General features: G+C 38.5%; 1 protein-coding gene across 2 annotated transcripts; it reads right to left on the bottom strand.

The window, feature by feature from the left end:
* Nucleotides 1–1950: 1950 nt before the first annotated feature.
* LOC137272690 (E3 ubiquitin-protein ligase RNF14-like) lies at nt 1951–22542 on the bottom strand. 2 transcript variants are annotated; one of them, XM_067805070.1, is made up of 7 exons: nt 22428–22530; nt 10047–10332; nt 9120–9262; nt 7936–8442; nt 6408–6636; nt 5247–5419; nt 1951–4585 (listed from the first exon to the last, which is right to left on the bottom strand). In XM_067805070.1, the coding sequence occupies exons 2-7, from the start codon at nt 10225–10227 to the stop codon at nt 4382–4384; spliced, it is 1437 nt and encodes a 478-aa protein (XP_067661171.1). In that variant the 5' UTR covers nt 10228–10332; nt 22428–22530; the 3' UTR covers nt 1951–4381. The 2 variants fall into 2 exon arrangements, with proteins under 2 accessions (XP_067661171.1, XP_067661172.1); XM_067805071.1 differs by having other exon boundaries at nt 3398–4585; nt 10047–10236; nt 22428–22542.
* Between the last annotated feature and the right edge of the window lie 1219 nt (nt 22543–23761).

Raw genomic sequence — 23761 nt, 5'->3', positions numbered from 1 at the left:
AAATTCCTTTTATTCCATATGTACACAAACAAAGCTAATGCCAACAGGTATGAGTCAGTTCCCATGAAAGCAACCAGCTCTGTCCAACATGGAAGTATAGCAAGGTGATGACTTCATCAACAAAAGAGTAGAGTAAGGCAATAACTGCATCAAGGAAACAGCTCACAAAGAAACAACCATTGTGTCAATCTTGAAGAGTTTGTGGAGGATTCCGCCTGCCTACTGGACCTCCAGATTCTGAGCACAGTTAAAACAGTGTAGCGCTCTGGATGAAATGTTTCTGGAGAATATTGCCTGCCATTTGGTGCTCCAGATTCTGAGCACAGTTAACCTGCTGCAGTTCAGTGTTCCAGGAAGCAGAAGCCAATATTTCAGTATTTAAGTTAAGTTTTGGAAGTTGGGAGAGATGAATCAATGAAATACCTTGAAGCATGGTTGAACATTCCCAGTCTAATTTACTTGTATCAGATGCACGCTGGAAAGACTCGAGTTTAATCCCAAGATAAAGTGGAATGCTGGCACTCTCCTAGCCAGCAGGATTGACAAATTTCTTGATCATTAAATGACTATAATAAATAAATAAATTTTGTTTGTGCAATACTTGTTCATTATAATAATACTCTTAATTGATAATACTCCTAATCTTAATTACACACATCAGTTCACATCATGATCTAGACCATTGAGGTTTCACTAAATCAAGAGGAAATTAGACTTTTCTTCATTTCACAAAGAGAAGAAAAAACATTCAAAATCCAAATGTCTCTTACAGGAAACAAATGAAAACTTAAGTTTAACAACCTCCCTAGGTAATTAAGTAGACTTAGAAGGAATAATAGTTCACAGTTTTTATAAAAGACATGACAGATACAATCTCTAGTTACCATGGTAACTCATGTCATATGAAACAAGCACAATCTAAAAACATTTAAGAGTTCATGACAAAGTTTATTTCTCTTCCCTGTGATGCTTCATTTCATATTTTAGTGGATGCATCTTTTTTTTTTGGTTTTGTCTAGGCCAATTTTATTTCTTGTGTTAGAGATTTTTGTCCTCCAAAAACCTAAAGCAGGAGGAAAAAGATATAACCAAATCACCTGTTACAGTAACATCCCTTCTGAACACTCAAGCATTTAAACATATTTTACTCTGAGCAATTTATGAAGTGTATATCAGACAAAAAAATCTAAAAACCTTCTTGTAAGTTTACATTTTTGGCCAATAAAACATTAAGATATTTTTTTGAGCAGGAAAAATTAATTCTCCATTTTTTTCTTATTCTTGAAAAATATGACAGGCAGATCCATAAAAACAAGAAATAAAACTGGTCTGGCCTTAGATACGAAATACTGTTGTTATGATAGGATAGTGACATTTTACCTACTTTATCAGGAATATAGCATCTTGATTACATGCACAGTGATACTGACACATCGCCAGTCATGTAAATATGGTTGAGTAGAGAGATGTGTGCTTCTCTGAAGAGTATTCAAGTTTCACTAGGTTAATGTCTGGCAGGGCAAGAAGTGATGATGTTTCTTACTTTTCAAACTGAAACCAAATGAAGTCAAGTACAAGCTGTGTAACAATATGGTGAGGCTGCAATTCCATACGTGTCTTGTCAAGTTGGTGTGACAGGATTTGTTTTCTGATACAGTACTTTCATTCAAGTTCAATGCGTCAAACAAGTCATCGAGGCTGGCCACCCAATCCTGTTAGTTGCCTCTTACAACAAGGATTGTTGATGAAGACCATTTCTAACCTGAATATTCATGGGTCTGGTCACTTTTGCCAGTCAGCACAGAAAGGCTTAAAAGTTTCAGTACCTCTTGAAATACCTAGGGAAAAGCAAAACATTGTTACTTCTCTCCAGGATACATAACTTGAAAGACATTTTAAAATTAGTAGCTGAACACATGCAAGCTTAATCACAGATTACAAAACAAAACACAAAAACAATCCTTTTTATGCCATCTTAATGATTCCAAAATATTAAAAAAGAAAACTCTCAAGTTTTGGTAACTGGAAAATATTCCAGTAGAAACTAAATGGTGGCACTGTATTCTTATAGGCCTTGTAAGTAAGTCACAGCATTTAGTGTTTAGTACTTCTGGTGACAAAGACCATTTCATGGTTGTCAGTAAGGAACTGACAACCCTTGCAGGAATAACATATATCCGATCTAACTATCCCCAAATTAACCAGCTATTACGACAGTCAATGGCTGTGATAGCCAAGCATTGTTATACACCTGGTCTTGTCTAGAAAAGTCATATATGGCCGTTGTGCAAATTTGAATGTACACTGTCACTGGAAATCCGGTTCTGGAGGTAAGCTGGTTCCCGTCTCACATATCACATGATGGTGTGCACAAAGGGAACCAGCGTAATACCTGAAGAGGTGCCTCACCTGACATAAAGGCCCTATTCACAAAAATATTAAAAATGTTTTCAAACACAATACCCTTGCTATGTTACTGTCAGATTTCTCAACAGATAACACAAACCTGAACATTTTAACTTCAAGAACTCTCAAAGAAGGTATTTAATTGCTAAAAAATATATATACGCTGACTATCCTGTCAATATGAGGTACGTGTACCTGATTTGGCAATATTCTACAGGAACACATATTTGACACACATTCTAAAACCATGTGACCAGCACTATGTTTATAAGCATCAACAGTGTTTCAGTCTTGGGCAAGGATGCTTTTAAATGCTGCGTGTCAGTGAAAGACTACATATGAAACTAAAAATATGTTCTAGAATCAGTGTTCTGTTGCATAATGCTCTGAACATTAAACCCTGAGCAGTATCAAGCTATATTATGGCAGTCTATAAGCAGGTCGAAGTTTAGTGGTTGATATTATGAACATGCAAGGAAATATGAAACTTAGTATGACCATCCAATCCATTTGATAGTCTCTCCTGACCTGGATAGATCTCCAGGAACTTGTTCTCGCTGGAATCACCTTGTGGGTCTCAGCAGTCATAATTCTTACATATTCTGACATCTGACAAGATGCCAATGAACAATTAATGCCAATGAACCATTTGGTATAGAAAGGACACCTTCACAATGGCAAAATAACTGGCAATGAAACCAAATAGATATGGCATAAACACACATTCCTTCAAGTGATTCAAACTGTTTGCTTTCTAGTCATTTACTTCAAGTGGTTAGTTGCAATGGTCTTGTTAACCAGGGGAGACAACCACTACTTCATTCACTAATGGCAAAGCATAAGACATGCCAACAATGTACTGGTGGTCTGATTAATTGAAATAATTGAAATTAATTAATTGAAATAATCAAAGGGTGGTCACAGTGACTAAATGACCAAGCAATTAATCATGTTTTCTCATAATCAATCACAAACAATTTGGGAACACTTGTTTGCATTAACAATATTTCTCACAAGGTTTATTTTGTCTGTGTCATTAAATTTACATTTCATAAGCACTACATGCTTGTTCCAAGTCATGACTCAATTTACCTTAAGGCTCCAGTAGATTTGCAAAAGAGAAACAAAAATGTAACAGGTAATGTTAATAAATGTAATAGGAAGTTTTATTAAATAACACGAACCAGTTATATAGATGATTGATCAGGTGTAATAAACCAATGACCAATTATGAGATTTTAACCAATTCTCAGCACTAAGACAAAGTTGAGTTTAACAAATAGTATATGGTCCGTAGAATGTTTTGGTCATCTTACGTGCAATTTGAATAACATTCCTGCCAACATGAAGTAAAAGGAGCAAATGATATGCCAAAAGTATGACCTTTTAGAATATGTTCTGAAAACAGCTTATAATGCGAAAAGCCTATTTATAATGTTGGTTCCATGGATATCTTTAATAATCATAATTATGGCTATCTTTCTGGTTTTCTAGTTAATCCAATGCAATGTGCAAATTATAACAGTAACCCAGCCAGATTCAATTATATTAAAAATGAGTCTACCTTAATTAATTAACTAATCTGCAAAAGAAAATGCTATATTTGTCTGAAAATATTAATTAGCATTCAAATCATTGCTTTGCTTGTATTTTTCAAATTTGTTTTCAGAGGGAAACCTATTCCAGTCATTTTACTCTATTCCAGATCAACTCAAAAACACTTCCACTTTTCATATTTTGTGTTCTGTCTCTGGTATATTGAATATTCACACAAAGCAAAATTCCTTTTTTTCCTAATGGGAACTATTAGAAGTTGAATAGAGGCTTACAGCTGTGAACAATAAGAAATTAATCTTTACAAACAAGGGAAGTAATCTATATACCATTAACAAGCAGATTTCTTGCAAACAGCCCTACAGATAATACTCAGATAAGATTTTAGAAGTCGTCTTCTTCTCCTCCTAACAATTAATCTTCAGATAAGATTTAAGAAGTCGTCTTCTTCGTCAAAGTCAAAGCCATCTATGGGTCCCATCCCTTCAAAGAGTCTGTTGTAGCAGGAGTTGTTGGGCATGTTGAAGTGAGCGTAGGGGTTGGTCCTGGACAATGTGCTGTTACATATCCAGCAGAAGTAACACCGACACTTGGTACAGGTCATCTTGTTACAGCCATCAATTTTCTGGAAATAAGAACCAAAACAACAGCATTAACATGCTGCGTACTGCTCACCTGTATATGTGTGCCACAAGAAGGACACTATCTAGCGTACTGCTCACCTGTATATGTGTGCTAAAAGAAGGACACTGTCTAGCGTACTGCTCACCTGTATATGTGTGCCACAAGAAGGACACTGTCTGATGTACTGCTCACCTGTATATGTGTACTACAAGAAGGACACTGTCTAGCGTACTGCTCACCTGTATATGTGTGCTAAAAGAAGGACACTGTCTAGCGTACTGCTCACCTGTATATGTGTGCCACAAGAAGGACACTGTCTAGCGTACTGCTCACCTGTATATGTGTACTACAAGAAGGACACTGTCTAGCGTACTGCTCACCTGTATATGTGTGCTAAAAGAAGGACACTGTCTAGCGTACTGCTCACCTGTATATGTGTGCCACAAGAAGGACACTGTCTGACGTACTGCTCACCTGTATATGTGTGCCACAAGAAGGACACTATCTAGCGTACTGCTCACCTGTATATGTGTGCTAAAAGAAGGACACTGTCTGGCATACTGCTCACCTGTATATGTGTGCCACAAGAAGGACACTGTCTGACGTACTGCTCACCTGTATATGTGTGCTACAAGAAGGACACTGTTTGGCGTACTGCTCACCTGTATATGTGTGCCACAAGAAGGACACTGTTTGGCATACTGCTCAAGCCACTCGCTGGACCATGTCTCCTCTAGGGCTTGTTCGATAGTTCTCTTTCCATACTTCTTCTCTAGGAATCTCTTTCCTGTTTCATCAGCTGCTTGATATTCCTCCCTTAACTTCTTCAACTCATCTGCAACAAGTTTGCAATCAATATTGTGTCTACAAACCTAGTCACAATCAACCAAATCATTCCATGTCACCTTGTATATATCTCAAACATATCAATAATGCACCATGCACTGCTGGAGAGGTCTAAGTAGCTAACAGACATGTTGAGGTTAGACTGATCATTTGTTGCTTAAAAATACATTACAGATTTTACATATATATGGACATTGGCAGACTCAGTCATATTCCAACTGTATGAGTAAACTTCAAGTCTGAACAACACAACACACTGGTCACCTTGGGCATTGATCTACACAACAGGGTATGATGACAAATATCAAGCACTTCTGACAGCCTGACCATCAGATCATTCAGCAGCTGTATGTTTGCTTGAAAACACAGATCCTTTACAGTCGATCTACAGACTTTTCAACTACATATTTTCAAACAGGTCAAATGTAAATATGTCTTAATGTTTCTGTTTTTCTTGTTCACTATGCGTGACCCATGGCTGGTTTGATGATTTATACTGCAGTGAGCAATACTGTAGTCACACAGTGGCAGTCTGTAAATAATAAGGTTTGGACCTGACAATCCACTGATCAACATCATGAGCATCAATCTATGCAACTGGCATACAATGACATGGCCAACAGATCCCAGTAGTTGCCTCTATGTCAAGCATGGGATGCAGATGACCAATTCTAACCCAGATCATCACCAGTGGTCAAGGTAAATGCCATTAATGAATACAATTCTCTGCTATATGTGAGAAGACTGTGCATGTTTAGACACTGCTAGTTGATAATTTGATAATCAACCAAAACTGCAAGTGCAAAACTATAACTTCAAAATGATGATTAGCAAGTCAGACTGGTACATTTACAGTAAGTTTAAAGTGTAGTTGAGCACCTTCTTTCATATTTCCTGTCTCCCCAACTGTCTACAAATTCCCTGTGAGACTACTGGTCTGTATTCTCCACCTGGCCGTAACATTTCTATAGTCTCACCTGACTTGATCTTGCAGGGTGATAGTCCATGGAAGACTAGCTTACACAGAACACAGAAGACGTAATGACATGAGGGACAGGAGGCCATGTTGCTCTCTCGGTCCATGATGACGGGGAACTGGCAGATGGGTCGGGGACAGTACACCACATCTGTCATCGTCTCCAGGGACGTCTTTAGTAGCAACTGGTCATACCGAGTGAACAGTTCAGGAGACACCAGCTCCTTCACCTGTGTGTCAGAAAGAGGAATTACATCAAAAAGAACTGACTTTCACAAGAGATAGTGATTAGTTGAGATCAAGCGTTTGTTTGTTGTTTAACACCGCACTCACCAGTATTACAGATATGTGGTGGCAGTCTGTCACAATATCGAGTCTGGAGCAGACAATCCAGTGATCAACAGTGTGAGCATCAATCTACACAACTGAAATATGATGACATGTGTCAACCAAGTCAGCAAGCCTGAATAATATGTGCATTTACATTGCACTAACCTCCATTCATGAGGTGAATGCTCATAGTGCTAATAGTCAAAGCAGACATATTATTACCCCAAGTAACTGCCTGTCAGGCTCTTGAAGGTTATAGTCACATGATTTATCCCACTGGGTACCCATTTTCTGCTGGGTGAACAGAGGCAATTTTTAACAAACTTGCCAAAGCTGAAACCACATGTATCACACAGGGATTGGGAAAGAGAACTTTGACGATGGGTCATTTTCAGGATTATTAGCCATTTTCTGAATTTGGAATAGTAAACTTCCAAATTTTATTGGGCCATTTTTTATTCCAATGTTCAAAATAGCCAATGGCCCCTGCCTTTCCCAATCCCAGATCACATGTACTTTTTCGTGGGGCAGGGGACAGGAATGAAGTCCTAGAAACTCTCAGGAGTTAAGCTGCCAGTCACCCACCTGAGTACGGCCATCATTGCTTAACTTCTCCTGAATGTGACCTGAGCTCTACGCACATGATCACACGCCACCACTTACCACCCAATCCTATTAGCTGCCTCTTATGACAAGCATGGGTAGCTGAAGACCTAAATCTAACCTGGACCTCACTCCACAAAGCGATCCTAGCACTATGACAGTCGTAAGTCTATGTTAAAGTACTGGAGTTATGATCTTAGGATTACGATCACTTTAAGGAAAAGAGTCTTGGATCCTTAAGACATATCTGCAATGACATCACACCACTGCACTTTGCAGACAAATGAGACATTATCTGTTACCATGACATCACAATCAAATGACTAGGGCTAGCTTTCTATTAAAAAACTGTCGTTTTCAAAGAATATTTGAGTCAAGCAATCACAAATGAAGAGTTGACTTCATGAACAGAAATGGTTTGAGTCATTGAATACGATGAATAGTGGGTCATAAGTGTTTAGCTTTACGCCACTTTTAGCAATATGGTGGGGGATGCCAGAAATGGGCTTCACACCTAGTATCCATGAGGGGAATAAACCCATTGTCATTGGCATGCTGTGTGAACGCCAACCAACACAGTCTACAGAAAGACTCACCTGGGCCGGATGTGCCTGTGACTCACACTTGTCCTCAGGACAGGTGAGAGCAGAAACATTCCCGTCGCCAATCTGTATCGTAAAGTAGTCTTTCATACACTCCTTGCAGTACACATGGTCACACTGTGCAAACTGAATACACAAAGATCCTAGCTTCTCCATGAAGCACACCTTACAAGAATACACTGACTTCTGAAACTGCCTCAGCTGCTCCTGGTGGCTGAAGTCTCTGATTGCCGGTAGCAACAACTGCTGGGAAGCAATGTCCTGAATACCTCGTGGGTCACAGCTAGAAGGTGTGTCCTCACTGGGGTTAGTCCTGGGGTGGGGAGCATTATCACTCTTGCTAGTCCTATAGGGGCACACAACATTGGAAAGATCTAGCGGGGAAGAGAGGTTCAGGAAGTCATAGGCTTCACTTTGGAGGAAGTTTGTCCACATGAACAGAATCACACATCCTGAATTTTCTTCCCAGAGTTCATCAAGTTTATGACACAGTCGTGACAGCTGCAGAAAGGACAATATCACTGGGAATTATCAATAATTTCATCGCAAATGAATTTGGCAGTCAAATAAAGAAAAATTTCATAATATTGTTTAATTATTTCACAATGCTATAAGTTCTGTACACTGGTAGTGCTACTAGTCAACAGTGATTACATAATGAGTCAAGCGGCTTTTACTTTTTAACTTCATTGTTCTGTAATTGGATAATTAGTTGTCCTTAGCAAGGTTTGACTGAAATATTGCCAATACGATGATAAATATTAACTTACTCATAAGTTCAGCGAAATCATGAAATTTGTAATTTAAGATTAGAATTCTTACAGCCATTTGCTTCAAACTGGAAATCAATTCTGAACAGGTTTAGATAAATCCCTTTGAAACTAAGCAATAGCACAGCTATATGACAACATACTGAACCCCATCACCACTGTTCACACATTGGGGGCACAATAACCAACCAGATACTACACCATGTAGTTTTACACAAATGGCAATAATGGTATTGCTCTATCATGTCTAACAAGTTTCAGTGGTCCAATTATTATTCCGTACCTTAGGATTACATACAAACACAGGTATCTGCTTTGAAAAACATATTAGTTAAACATCAAGCTACCAAAAATTGGTGGGCATCAGTAATACCAAACCATCAAATCTTCATAGAATTCAGGACTCACCTGATGCCTTGTGAGCCATTTACATGACAGTGTGAACTGTGGGGGGTGAACAGACGGGTAGTCAGGGGGAAGGGCAAAGTTCAATGTCACTGGAGGTAGAAACTTCACCTCTGTTAAATCTTGTGTGGTATTGTTTGAAATATCTGGAGTGTGAAGTAAAGGAAATTCAGAATTGAAGCTATCAAATAATTAAAGCTAATCATAATTAGCTAAACTTTCTTCAACAGAGGAAAATGACAGATGTAAGTGTGATGTGAATTAAATCACACTTTCCAAACACAAAAGTGAAAACACTGGTTTAGGCTCTAAGAACCTTGGACAGCTCATAACAATTTGTATGCATTTGTCCTTCATCCTATTCACAGGATCTTGTGGCCATGTCACTTGTCATGTTGTCAGATGACAGAGCATCATACAGTGATCTCTGTTTGGAAGCGGTTTACCTCAAAGTGTCAATGATTCATTTAAGGCAAGTTGTATGTGATAATAAGTCTTTTACAGCCTCAACAGGAAGCTAAAGAGAGTACATATGCCTCAATATGTATAATATAGGCCAAAATATCTCCAAAAAGTGTCAGGTTGTGCCTTTAAACTGTTACTTTCTGATTTCGGCAATTGGAAATAAAATGTCTTGATGTCGGTTAACCTATTTGGTCTTGAGGAAAAGGTGTCTGATCTCGGATCAAAAGGCCTGTGGTTCAAATCCCATCACTGGTTCTTGACTAATACACCCAATAACAAATAACTCCATTAATAAAACAAATTAACATAAACAAAAATAATAAAACAAGAGCAAGATAATAAAACAAGGAAATTTTCAATCCATGAAACTTTTAAGTTACTTCATACAGATTTAAAATAAAAAATATGATTAAAAAATTACTGATGAATTGCCAGTGAACAAGGAGTTGAACAGCCCCAACAAACCTTCATCTTCATTTTTGTCTCTGTGAGGGTCCATTCGGATGTAAAATGGGTTGGGGATAGGGAAGCAGGCCACAAACTGACCCCCAGGTTCCTCCCCATCCTGGGACAGTGTGAGGATGCTGTCATCATAGATACTGGCCAAGACAGTTAGTTCATCCTCCTGGTCCTCCTTGTCAGTCATTGCTTACATCTGAAGGCAATTCGCTGAATCAGAGACACATTTTACATGCACTTGATTGGTTGCTGTCCAACACCATCCACAGTTTTCAAGCTACATGGAGGCAGTCTGTAAATAATCGAGTCTGGATCAGAAAATACAGTGATCAACATCATGAGCATTGATCTACACAATTTGGATATGATGACGTGACAACCAAGTCAGTGACTGTGACCATCCGAATTCCTTTGTTGCCTCTTACCAGAAGCATCAGTTGGGCCTAGCTCTCTTAGTGCTAAGACAGTCGTAATTCAATGTTAATGTACGGCACTTATGGCCATCTTAGCCCTAAAAGAGCTTTGAAAATCTAGGCTCAAGGTCATGGATCTTTTATATACAGGCTTAATAATAATAAAATATTTAACTCCTTATCCGTCAGTCTTAAGTGGAAGATTTATCCTCTTTCTCTTAAACCAAGATGGATCTTACACTCACCTATGTCAAATGACTGCTTATCTGTCTGCCACTCAGTCTAAGTAAACTTATAGTCAGTACTTTTCATCACACCCCACTACCGAGTCTGACAAAACCTTATGGGAGGTCGCATCAGGTAACCTTTGAGACTGACCAATCAGAACACAGCTTACCAAATTGTGAAAGTGCACATTTGCACATACCTTTTGAACTTTGTATCTCGAAAAGGTTCGTACCCGAAAGATTCCGAATGCTATTTAGTGTACACTCGCTTGCGGGTGATGCACATGGCCTATGTACAACCATGACAACGGTGAGTAAACAGTCGCTGAAAATAGTGTTTTTGGCAACATTCAAGGATGTTATCTTGCAGAAATATTAGCTAATGGTAACCATGTGAACAGAAAACCAATGCATATATACTGCAGGTCAAATAGCTGTGTTATATGCGGAGTTTTGTTTGTGGAGAGATCTGTGTCAGTGACTTGAATAGTTTGAAAGTCCCTCCGATCCCTAAATAGTAGACTGGTGGAGTGTAACGAAATACACTGAGACTAAGTTTACTTAGACTGGTCTGCCACTGTATTATAGGTATGGCTTGATTTAAGTAAGAATGCATGCAAAAGTCTGAAATGGTAAGAATTCCATAGTGTTGCTCCAGTTTGTTCATTTAAGATTCTTGTGTGGCTGCTTCTACTCATACTGACTTGCGTCAGTTTTACAGTGCTGGCCACTGTGACACCATGCCACATTTTCACATGCATACTCCACTCTCACACAAAGTACCACCTCTGATAGACACAACCAGTCCCTTTTTCAGTCCTCTTGAACATATTGAAGCTGAGCATGAGGCAGAGAAACAATAAGTACTGTCTTGAAACTCCTCTCGTAGAAACATGACATTTATGTCAGAGAATTTCTTAACCCTCTAGTTCCCGCTATATGAAACAGACATGGGAAAATTCTTAAAATGTGTTACCTTATCACTTTCAGTCATATTTGAACATATCATCAAGGTTTTTGGAAATATCTTTAAAACTCAGAGAATTACAAAATGTATCACATATGATACATCGGGAATAAAGTCATGTGTATCATATATGATACAATTTCATATGATAATCAAAACTAACATCATATCTGTTATTTAACCATTTTATTAACGAAATGTAAACACAACAAATTCCAAAAATTCAATTGCAAATAAAACTGTTTGAAATCAGAACAATCTGGACGGAATAACCGGCATCACATGTTGATATACTTCATAGGTGTGAATCAAGGAAGCAGTTTCTGTCCTTATTCAGACAGAAGTGTTGCTGACACTTCATGCATTTGATGAAGGACAACCTGTTGCAGTTGCTGTACTTGCATCTTTGTCTGCTTGAATCCCAGATAGGAAAATGGTTCGTCCTATCCAACCTGACTTGATCGACAACTGGCCTACTTCGAGGCGCAGGGGGAGATCTTGGAAGGATCGGAGGAGAAAGTGAAGGTCGTCCAACTCTGGCTCTGTACTCAATGAGACAACTTGCCACTTCGCTTATGAAGACCCTCAGTTGCATTGGCTTCTGTTTGAGGAGACAACAATGGCGTTTGTACCAAAGCCAACTGTTCACTGCGGTGATCATGACAGAATGCCAAAAAATGTACATGTACCAGCAGCGTGACTTCATTTTCTGCTTGTAGAGTGATGTAAGTGAGTCAAGTAGGTCAACACCACCCATAAAGGCATTGTATGTTTCTATTATGGCTGGGCGTTCAATCATGATGTAAGACTTTGTGCCTTTATCCCATCTTCTTACTTCGCCTTTCGGCTCAACGCCAACAAAAGAAGATAGCATATCCACACTTTTGTTGTCAAACCATCTGACGGCAATTGTGTTGCTCTCTGTGTCAACCAAGTAGTCGGACGCTCCACGGCCTTCTCTCTTCAGTTCTTTTTCGGTTTTGAAATGACACCCTTTAAGTCTATTGGACCTTACAGTTCCAGCAAACTGAATTGAACGCTCGTTGAGTGCCTTCACAAGGGCAATAGATGTGAAGAAGTTGTCGGCAAATACTTTATAGTTGTTGCCTGGGGCCAGTGTTTCAGTTAGTTGTTAGTCGGATTCGCAATTTCTCTCAGGGAGATATTCGTCTCCTGAACTTTCACAAAAGTCCTCTATGTCACTGTCATCAGCAGTTATGGTACTTATGGCATTTCTCAATGACAATGTCCTTTTAGGCCGAGAATTCATCCTGAAAATAACATTTAGAAATAAATATTTTAAAAAATCATCATGTTATTTATTGTTCATTTCATCATTTTGAAATGATAATACAATCATCTTTTATTAAGATTTGGAACAAACTCACATTATATATAATATAAACATATTTAAGCTGATTTACATTTTTTATCAAGTTATCCTAGGCAAAAAGAATTCTTTATGTTTTGAATTTCATTAATCAAAAATAAATATGGTATTTTAAAGCATAAAAGAAAGATATTTACAATGTATCCCAAAAGGTGTTCAGAGTGATCTCCCTTTGACATTCACGTCTTTCCCGATGTATCATATATGATGCACATAAATATTCGTGCAATTTATGAATCAAATGGTATGATTTATGTTTATATGATATGATATATTAATGCTGTAGCATTTCAGCAAACTGAAACAATAACAATTAGCACTTTAACTCACCTGTATCAGTGAATACGATCAAATCAACGGCTCAGTGCACACAGACATCTGTCTTCCATGGAAGCTGCCATATTTGATGACCTTTCTGCACTAAGCATGCAGAGTTAATTTTTGTACGAAACTACTGAATGACTTGCAAAATTGGCTGGACCAAGGTCCTTCAAGGGAGATAACTCTTGTTACCTCATAGGGCACACTAGATGCCAGGGAGTAAATTGTATCATATATGATACGGTGGGCACTAGAGGGTTAAACTATGTAACCAAATAAATTCGTTGGCAACACAAATGATGCAGAGGTACTCTCAATGAGTTCTTGCATGTATGTTTTTAAAGTTTCAGACCTGTCTGCCTGATATCCCCCCAAATCTAAGTCACACTGCAAATATATCTTCGCTGTTGCAACTGCTGTCTTTGTAGATAGTGGCAGGTTGTACCGGTGTCCAAGTTGACTAGCTACAGTGAGAATGCAGAGCCAGCAGACTGGGGTAAGAAAATTATTGGGGCAAACCATAGATGCATCCAGGGTATAGTGGAGATATACCAGAACGTTTACTCCAGACATGTTGAGGATGCCATGGTTACTAATATATGAAAAGCATGCAAGGGAAAACTTACAGGAACTGGCAACCTGTTACATGGTATTATTGTTTAAAGGTCACATGCAACCAAAAAATCAAACATAATTAAAGCACAATAATCACTTATTCATGACATCTAATATACATTGCTGCTTGTTCAAACAAATAAACAAAATTATAAGTGTACAATCGCGATTCAAAAGTGCAATATTTTGTACTTGGGCTTACTTCCCTCGAAACGAAGCCCTTGGGAGACTGAACCCAGTCACAGCGGGTGGCTGTGCACTCAAGTGTAACGACGGCTTCTGATTGGCTGGTTCATTTGCTGACACTCTGAGGGCTCATTGTGTGTTCAGAAAGATGATCTGTTTGATGGGCCTTTCATAAGTATGGCTAGTCACAAGAAAGTAAGATTCTTTATGGACAACAATTTCTTTTATTGTACTTGATGTATCGTTTCAGTATGGATTCATATATCGTTGTCAAACAAAATCATTTACACTAGAATAAGTTGTTATCCCTAGAGAATGTAAATAGAGACGTTGGGTTTTGTAAATACACGCTCTCTGAATTTGAGTTCGATCAAATAAAAAACCATCTCAGGAGAGATGGTGAACTACTGCGTGACTGGAAAGTGTCATTCGTCACAGTACAAAGAAGGACTTAAAAGAGTTTGCACCAGTTTCCGTCAAATCCAGTCATCCGGAAAAATTGCTGTAGTTTGTTTTCAACCCACAGACATAAAAACTTGTAATGTGTACAAGTATCACACCGGCCTAATTACATAATGTGGCAAAGACTGGACTCGGGTGCATGAGTCATAAATCAATTTATTTTGTTCACGGCGTATAGCCTGATAGGTGTTAAGTTCAAATTGCATGTGGTCAATGATTGAAGCTGACTATTGTATATTGTCTTTAGCAGACAGGCAGGCAGATTGGGGGGTGGGGGGGAATTTAGTGAATCATTTGAACTCTGATTTCGCAGGCTTTTTTTTTATCGTGTTTTTTTTCAACTTTACAGACTGAATTGGTACTTTTCATGATTTGTTTCGGTAAGTGCATACCTAAAGGTATCAGAATCTGCAAAGTTGTGTTTTACATTGTATGTGACCTTTAATGAAGTGAGTGAGTTAATATTTAACGTCACATCAGCAATATTTCAGCCATATCGTGACGGGAACAGACCACTGAAAACGAATATGTGTGTGTTATAAAACCTGTCGACAAAGGACAGTAAAACAACTACAGTATCACAATTTGAATTAAAACTAGCTTGGAAAGTTAAAACTAATATCAATATTCAGACAATACAATATAAAAACAGACTATAGATCGCCAGCAACAGAAGGTAGGTCACCATACTAGGGACCATGGGGACTTGTAGTACCTTTGCTACCTGCATGGACCCTAGTTGGATTTACACCATCCCTTCAGCCGCTGGCGAGTGTACAATATGCTAGCCACAATTAAAACAACAGGAATACTATGATTAAAAGCCTGGTAGAATTAAATTTACTATGAATGTTTTTGGACTTACGTACCCTCTCAGGAGGACAATATTTTTACAATACTTCAACCCCCTTTGAGGGTACAGCCACTAACAATTCTAGTTACGAATCCAAACTACCAATTATTAAAATATATCTTTTTACAGAAACATATTGCTCACAATTCAATCAAAAAATCAATTTCTTTTAAAAAACCAATAATTAAATGAAAACTAACGCTGGTAAAAAGATCCTTCATCGTTTTAACTGTAAAATACATATCCCTTGTGATGGAGAATTCGACACAGTCAAGCAGAATATGCTTGACCGTGACTCTCTCATCACAAGGGATACAAAATGGAGGATCCTCACCTTTTAACAGGTATGCATGAGTATATCTAGTGTGGCCAATACGACATCGTCGTAGTATGACCTCTTCAAATCTGGACTGACAACCCAAGTGGGTATAACCAATGTAAGGTTTTATCTCATGTAATTTATTTATACCAACTTGGGTGTCCCACTTCTTCTGCATCAGATCATGGATATAAGATCTAATGGTAGCTTTATAATCAGTGTAAGGAATAAGAAGTGGTGTCACAGATTTGTTGAGTGCTGCCTTGGCAGCAAGATCGGCCATTGCGTTACCAGAAATGCCTACATGACTGGGTAACCAACAGAAGACGATGTCGTATTGGCCAGTAGCAAGATTATTATACAGTTCAATAATTTCAATTAAAAGTGGATGTTTACAAGAAAGATTTTTAATAGCCTGAAGGCAAGAAAGAGAGTCTGAATAGATTATATACTGTTTACGTTTCGGGTGTCTTTGAATATATTTAAGAGCTGTTAATATGGCGTTAGCTTCTGCTGTAAAAATAGAACTATTATCTGGTAATCTAGAAGATATTGTTCTGGATCCAATGACAGTGGCACAAGCCACTGCGCCACCGTCCTTGGATCCATCTGTAAATAAGGGTTTGTAATTGCTATATTGATGTTTCAGTTGATTATATTCTTGTTTATACTGTAATTCATTCGTTTCAGATTTTTTAAAAGTCGTTAATGTTAGGTCAACTTGTGGCCTAACCAACTGCCAAGGAGGAGAAGAAAGAAGACGGGAAGGAGCTATGTTTTCCAGCTCAATGCCGGCCGAAGAAAGAAAGGGTTTAATTCTGTGCCCGAGAGGTGGAACAAGAGAAGACTTTTTGTTGTACAAGTCCTCGTAGAGAGGATTGAAAACACAGTTATATGCAGGGTTAGATTCGTTAGAGTATAGCTTTGTGATATATTGTAAAGATAATTTTATACGACGTTGTGTAAGAGATGGTTCATCTGCCTCAACATATAGACTGTCAACAGGAGAGGTTCTAAAGGACCCAAGACAAAGTCTTAGACCTTGATGATGAACAGAATCTAATACTTTTAAGTTGCTGTTGCAGGCTCCACCATATACGATGGAGCCATAATCAAGTTTAGAACGGACAAGTGATCGATATAGATGGAGAAGGGTAGCTTGATCACCTCCCCATTTAGAATTTGATACCACTTTCAACAAATCAAGTGCTTTCAGGCATTTAGTTTTCAGAGATTTAATATGAGGCAGAAACGTAAGGTGTGAGTCAAAAATTAATCCCAAGAACTTGGCTTCCTTGACAACTTTAATGGGAGTGCCATCTAGAGATAGTTCAGGGTCTTTATGTGGTTTGTACTTACGACAAAAATGTATGCAATTAGTTTTCGATTTAGAAAATTTAAAGCCGTTTTCAAGACACCATTTATTTATTTTGTTTAAACATAACTGCAACTGCCGCTCTATGGTATGCATATTTTTACGACAAGAAATATTAAAATCATCCACAAATAAGGATCCATCAATGGAATCGTTTAAAACTTTAGATAAACTGTTGATCTTTATACTAAAAAGTGTGACTGACAAAATACTGCCTTGTGGAACACCCTGATCCTGATTGTAATGATCAGACAGGGTAGAACCTACGCGGACTTGAAATTGTCGGTTATTTAAAAATTTGCCTATGAATTGAGGCAAACGACCACGCAAACCGAAATCATGTAGATCTCTCAGAATGCCATACCTCCAGGTTGTGTCATATGCCTTCTCAAGATCAAAAAAGATAGACACAGCATGTTGCTTATTAATCAGCGCGTTTTTCACAAATGATTCTAAACGCACTAAGTGATCGACGGTACTTCTGTATTTACGGAAACCACATTGTATATCTGTGATAAGGTTATTTGTTTCCAAGTACCAAACAAGTCGATTATTTATCATGCGTTCCATGGTCTTGCAAACACAGCTAGTTAATGAAATCGGACGATAACTGGATGGATCCGTATGATCACGTCCAGGTTTAGGTATTGGTACCACTATAGCATCACACCACGAAGAAGGAAATTTCCCGGATGTCCAAATATCATCAAATATTGATAAGAGCGTCTCTAAACAGAATTCTGGTAAATGCTTCAGGAGTTGATAATGTATGTTATCAGCTCCTGTAGCAGTGTCATGAGCTTGATCAAGAGCAGTATGGAGTTCATGAATAGAAAATGTTTCATTATAATCTTCCCCATTATCTGAATTGAAATTAATAGTTTTCTTTTCTTCTTGTTTTTGATACTGCTGGAATTTAGGTAAATAATTAGAAGAGGAAGAGTGTTTAGCGAGGGTTTCACCCAGTTTATTCGCAATATCTGATTTATCCGTAAGTAACTGATCTCCATGTTTAAGATGATGGACTGTAGATTTAGTACCCTTACCTTTAATTTTCTGGACCATGTTCCATACCTTGGACATGGGTGTCCGTGAATTTATTTTGGATACATAATTTTGCCAAGATTGGCGTTTATTCTGTTTAAAAGTACGCCGTGCTTTAGCATTTAAAATTTTAAATTTATTTAAATTATGCACCATAGGATGGCGACGGAAATAATGTTCTGCTTTTTTCCTTGCCTTCCTAGCTTGTTTGCATTCATCGCTGAACCATGGTTTTCGAATATGTGGAACTGCAGAGGACTTTGGTATACACTCATCAGCTATGGAATTCAGTTCCTCAGAAAAAGATTTAATAGCATCAGGAACGTCAATAAAACGTTCGGGTTTAAGTTTTTCAGCACACAGTGTTTCATATAATGCCCAGTTAGCCTTTTTAAAATTCCGTCTTGATGATGGAGGAACATCAGATGGAGTTACAGCTTTTAATATAGTAGGAAAATGGTCACTTCCACACAGGTCATCGTGGACTGACCATTCGAATTCATTTAATAGTTCTGAATTTGTAATTGACAAGTCGAGAGCAGAATAAGTCCCTGTACCAGGATGTAAATATGTGTTGGAACCATCATTATAAATACACAAATCATTGTCAGAACAAAAGTCCTCCAACAATTTCCCTTTAGTGTTTATATTTACACTACCCCAGAGTGGGTTGTGCCCATTTAAGTCTCCCATTATAATACAGGGCTTCGGGAGTTGGTCACATAGAGCTTGAAGATCAGTTTTGGCAAATGTCGAAGATGGCGAAATATAGAGGGAGCATAGCGTAAATGCTACATGTAAAGTAATTCTCACAGCAACAGCCTGCATATTAGTATTAAGTGAAACGGGGCTTTGAATAACGTTTTGTCTGACTAGAATGGATGCTCCGCCAGTGGCTCTATCACCCGGAGGTGAAAAACAATGATATGTATTAAAGTGACGAAGGTCAAATGTATCTGTTTGTTTTAAATATGTCTCTTGGAGACATAACGCTGAAGGTGTAAAATCTTGGACTAATAGCTGTAATTCGTGTAAATTAGTCCTCAATCCTCTGCAGTTCCACTGTACAATATTATTGGAATAAACTATCTTTTGGGGGGATTTATTGGGGATCTACCCCGCACTCTTTTAGAGGGCGACAAGCTATGTGCCCTAGAATGGACGTTTTCAGAAACGTCCATGTCTTCAAGAGATCCGTATTTATTGAACAATTGAATTTTGTTCTGTGACCCTTTAGTTCTACCACTTTGATGTTTTGAAGCATCAGGCTTTGGCTTCGGTTTACTTTTCACCGTTTGCTGACTATCAGATGTCGATTGAGACTTTGAATGTGAATGAGATGATGATTTGTGATCAGAAGACCTTGAGGTACTAGGAAGTGATTCCTCAGTCTGTGATGATATAGCAGGGTACAAATGCTGTGGAGAATCGCAATTTACATAAGTCAAGGTAGTTTGGCAGCCTGTGGTTGATGTTGTTTTAGAGCTAGAAACCGATGATGTTTTTGCTACTGTTGCATAACTTTCTGTAAGATCAGATGTCTTTACCAGTTTTTTGGCCTCCGCAAAAGAGATATTTTGAGTGAATTTTATTTTATTGATCTCCATTTGCTCTTTCCAAATAGGACACTGTTTAGAAAAGGACGAATGGTCGCCTGAGCAATTGGTGCATTTTTTATAATCGCTGTCACAATCTTCTGTTGTGTGTGTCTTCTCACCACAGTGAGCACACACAACAGACAATGTGCAGGTAGATACACCGTGTCCATATTTCTGGCATTTAAAACACCTGAGCGGGCTGGGGATGTAGGTATCAACTTGTATGTTGCAGTAGCCTGCCTTCACTGATTTTGGAGCATTTGGACATGAGAAAGTAAACAGATACGTATTTGTTTTGACGGTTTCGTTGTTTCTGCGAGTTGAAAAGCGCTTGACATATAGTACACCTTGATCCTTCATTTCAGATCCTATATCAAGTTCCGACATGTCATCAAACAATCGATCTCTATCTCTCACGATACCTTTACTTGTATTCAAGGTTTTGTGTGCAGAAACCGAGACGGGAATGCCCACGAAAGATTTAATATTCATCAGATTTGTTGCTTGCTGCTTTTTCCCGCACTCGACTAGCAGGGCACCCGAACGTAAGCGCCTGATGTTCTTCACATCCCCAGCAATGCCTTGAATACCTTTGGATACAGCAAAGGGGTTCAACTTCAAAGGTGTCTTATCAGGAGTCTCAATCACAATGAAACGTGGCCAATACTCAATCGATGTAGACGGTCTATGGTCAGTATCAACAGGGTCAATATCAAGTGGACGTTGTTTTTTTGGTTGGAGTTTCATAAGCCATGGTTAGTGTAATACGGTTCATCATCCGAGCTCCCCACCCACCACGGAGTATCACAAGGATAATGCTAAAGTAAGCAGGCCTCCAGCTTACAGCACCAAGGATACCCGGATGATATACTCCAGCAGAAGAATTAGAAATAATTAGTCTACCAGATTGGCCCATGAGCCACCGCCTTCTGGGCATAAGACTCTAGGCAAAAATTTAGAACTTCAAAAATGCATTTTCAAATTCGAAAAGCTCAATGAACAAATAGGCCAAGACCGAAAGTAAAAAACCAAATAAAATTTGTGCAATGATATATATACTCCATGCACAGGGCTTGGCATGACCAGCCGATTGGTCGAACCGGGCCCATTCGACCACCCGTCTAGGTGAAGTAAGGGCCAAAGTGGTGTGTTGGGCAATGGAACGCAGTTAAAAGCCCCAGTGCCCTCAACCACCAGGATCCCGTCCTCCACCGACACGGGACGCAACCCACGGCAAACGGGTTGGTGGACCAAATATCCCCCCGGGTCCACTACGGGGGTGTCGGCGAGCTCTTCGCGTTACCCAGCACCCACCACGAGGAGGTGGCTCGCCACGGGTGCCCCTTTAATGAAAGGTTTTATTGGTGCAATAGAACTCTCTGATAAAAATGGTATCCAAATCTTGTAAATATGCAGATTAGGTCAATACATAAACTACTTTCACCAAACGCCTTGCAAATCCTAAAGCTTGAACATTTCATTGATGACACTGTCACAAGTTTACTGGGGTTTTCCTGCGTCATGAACTATCTTCACCAGTGTATGAAATAAGAAAACATAACTAGCCAGACATCAGGTCTGGTTAACTTAAAAATGTTACAGGCCCTAAATGGATTTAACCAGACCAGACAATCCAAAGAAAATAACTCAATTTAAATAATTTAATTAGCGTGAGACAGATATTTACTTAACAACTCCTCGTATATGAGATGGCACGATAGGTGTCACCTTTTTAGTGATGATGCATATCTATGCAGTGCTTTGAGCTTGAGATAGAGAGAGTCAATTTTCAAATAGTAATGGTCAATTCTAAATGTAATGCTTGATTTGAAAAATAGAATTTACTCATATGTATGAACATGATATCTAAAATTTTTACCAGACCATCAGGATGGGTAGCTGCAAATTTAAATGATTCATCAGAAATGTAGTCCATCTCAAGCTGCCTTCACCTTGGTACGTGCTGCTAAGTATTCTTACGTCAGTGCAAGAATCTCTTTTATGAATTCATGTAAGATTTGATTTTTTTAAAGAGAAATGATAATAATAACACTACATGATAAAGAGATTTAGAACAAAGGCTCGCATAATAAAATTCCACTGTATGATACTAGTGATACGAAACACACAAGGTTAATAATCTCTATGTAGTATCCTTCAACATATTCATGAAACCTCCTAGTTCAACATCTTGCCTTTGTGTTATCATTAAAGGGCAGTGGTAGAAACAGAAATGACAAAAAATGGGTTTTACATCACAGTGGTATGATAACGTCCATGAATTCAAGAGGGCATCTGTGGGTGCCGGTGTAAGACAACAATATGGGGTGGTCAGGCTCGATCAGTTGGTCAGAAACATCAGCCATGAGCGTAGAAGTGTAGGAAGTCAATCACTGGATTGTCTGGTTTAGACTCGATTCCCTTCTGACAGTTGTCACACCGATGGGTGATGCGTTAATGAACAAACAAACTGGCCTAGTAAGTCAGTCAGACAGTCATTCCGTCTGTCAATGTTTACATAATGGTCAAGTTGAAACACCGTCTGTCGCTATGGAATACAACCGTCTTCAAGTACGTTTTAAAATGATTTTTTTTAAAGGGGGCAAATAGTCCTCACCTGTCAATTCCACCATTGAAACTGGATATACCAAGACACTCTGACATGTGGCATGACTTGCACCGTTCTTCGCAAGGTTTCGTGTTGTTTTCGTCATGTAATTAGAGTTACTTCCCTTGTACTTCCTTTGACATTCGGAAATTGTCGGATGAATCCGTTGAAAACGGACTACCCCGTTGCAAAGACTTGACAGGCTTATTAAGAAGTTTAACATATCTTCAGTTAACTTAAAACTATGTGTTTTCTATTTAAAGACATCACTTATGTTTTTTAAGATATCGGTAAATAATTGAAGATACATTTTGATACTTTTATTCAACATAATAGAGTTATGCATGTCTGATGTATATATATACATAAAGTATGGTGGGCATGTTTGAAGAACATCAACGCGGTTGTTATTTTGGCAATACACTGATCAGTGGCACCTTGAAAAATTATTCAGATTCGGGATTCGTCAGACAGAATTCCGATTCTGAAAAAAATATTCAGATTCGGGATTCAAATGCCGAAACCCAAACGTGAAGAAAACTCAAACTTGAGATTCAAATATGAAAAACTGTACTTTGGTTGTTTATGTTATTACGTATGTATGTACTTACGTACGTATGTGTGTGTGTGTGTGTGTGTGCGTGCGTGCGAGCGCGTTTGTCATGCAGGTACGTACGTACATACATACACGTATGTGCGTGCGCATGCGTACCTCATTCGGGGTTCTTAAGCTGAAAAAATATTCGAATCCCGAATCTGATAAAAATATTTAGATTCGGGATTCGAATCCCCAATCCCTAAAGCCGAATTCGTTTCTAACTTCATTAAAATCCTAAAATCCTAAAGTCAAAGAAATCTGCTTAAAATAACACTATTTGTGACACTGTAAAGCAATATTTACTGTTCTACACATGTAGGTAGATTTGATGACATCTCACTTTTGAACAACGTATAAATAAGACAGTACAGCCAAGGCATAAACAGCAATTAAGAGGTGAGGTTGTTCCCAAACCAAATGGGACATGAGTCCTTCGACCTCAGTTCAGCGTGGATCAGTGGTAATGCCCCGTAACTGGATAGTTTAGTGGGAACGAGATATGAAGACTCATGACCAAATCGAAAGGTCAGCATATGAAAGCTGTTGAGTATTTATTATTGTTCGTCAATCGTTTTTTTTTTTCTAAAATGAGCGCCTTATCTGTTTACGTCCATTAGTGTGGACATATAACAGTAAGAAATCATTGTAACTTTAGGTTTGTAGATATTATAATACGTCCTTTTGCTGATGTAGATTTGTTTGAATGTTGGGCTTGTCCTATTTCTTTTTTTAGTGGGTAAATTAG

The sequence above is a fragment of the Haliotis asinina genome, chromosome 2 (genome assembly GCF_037392515.1).
Source record: "Haliotis asinina isolate JCU_RB_2024 chromosome 2, JCU_Hal_asi_v2, whole genome shotgun sequence".
NCBI lineage: Eukaryota > Metazoa > Mollusca > Gastropoda > Lepetellida > Haliotidae > Haliotis > Haliotis asinina.
Note: the sequence above shows the minus strand (reverse complement) of the source record. Positions and strands in the feature narration are given on the sequence as shown.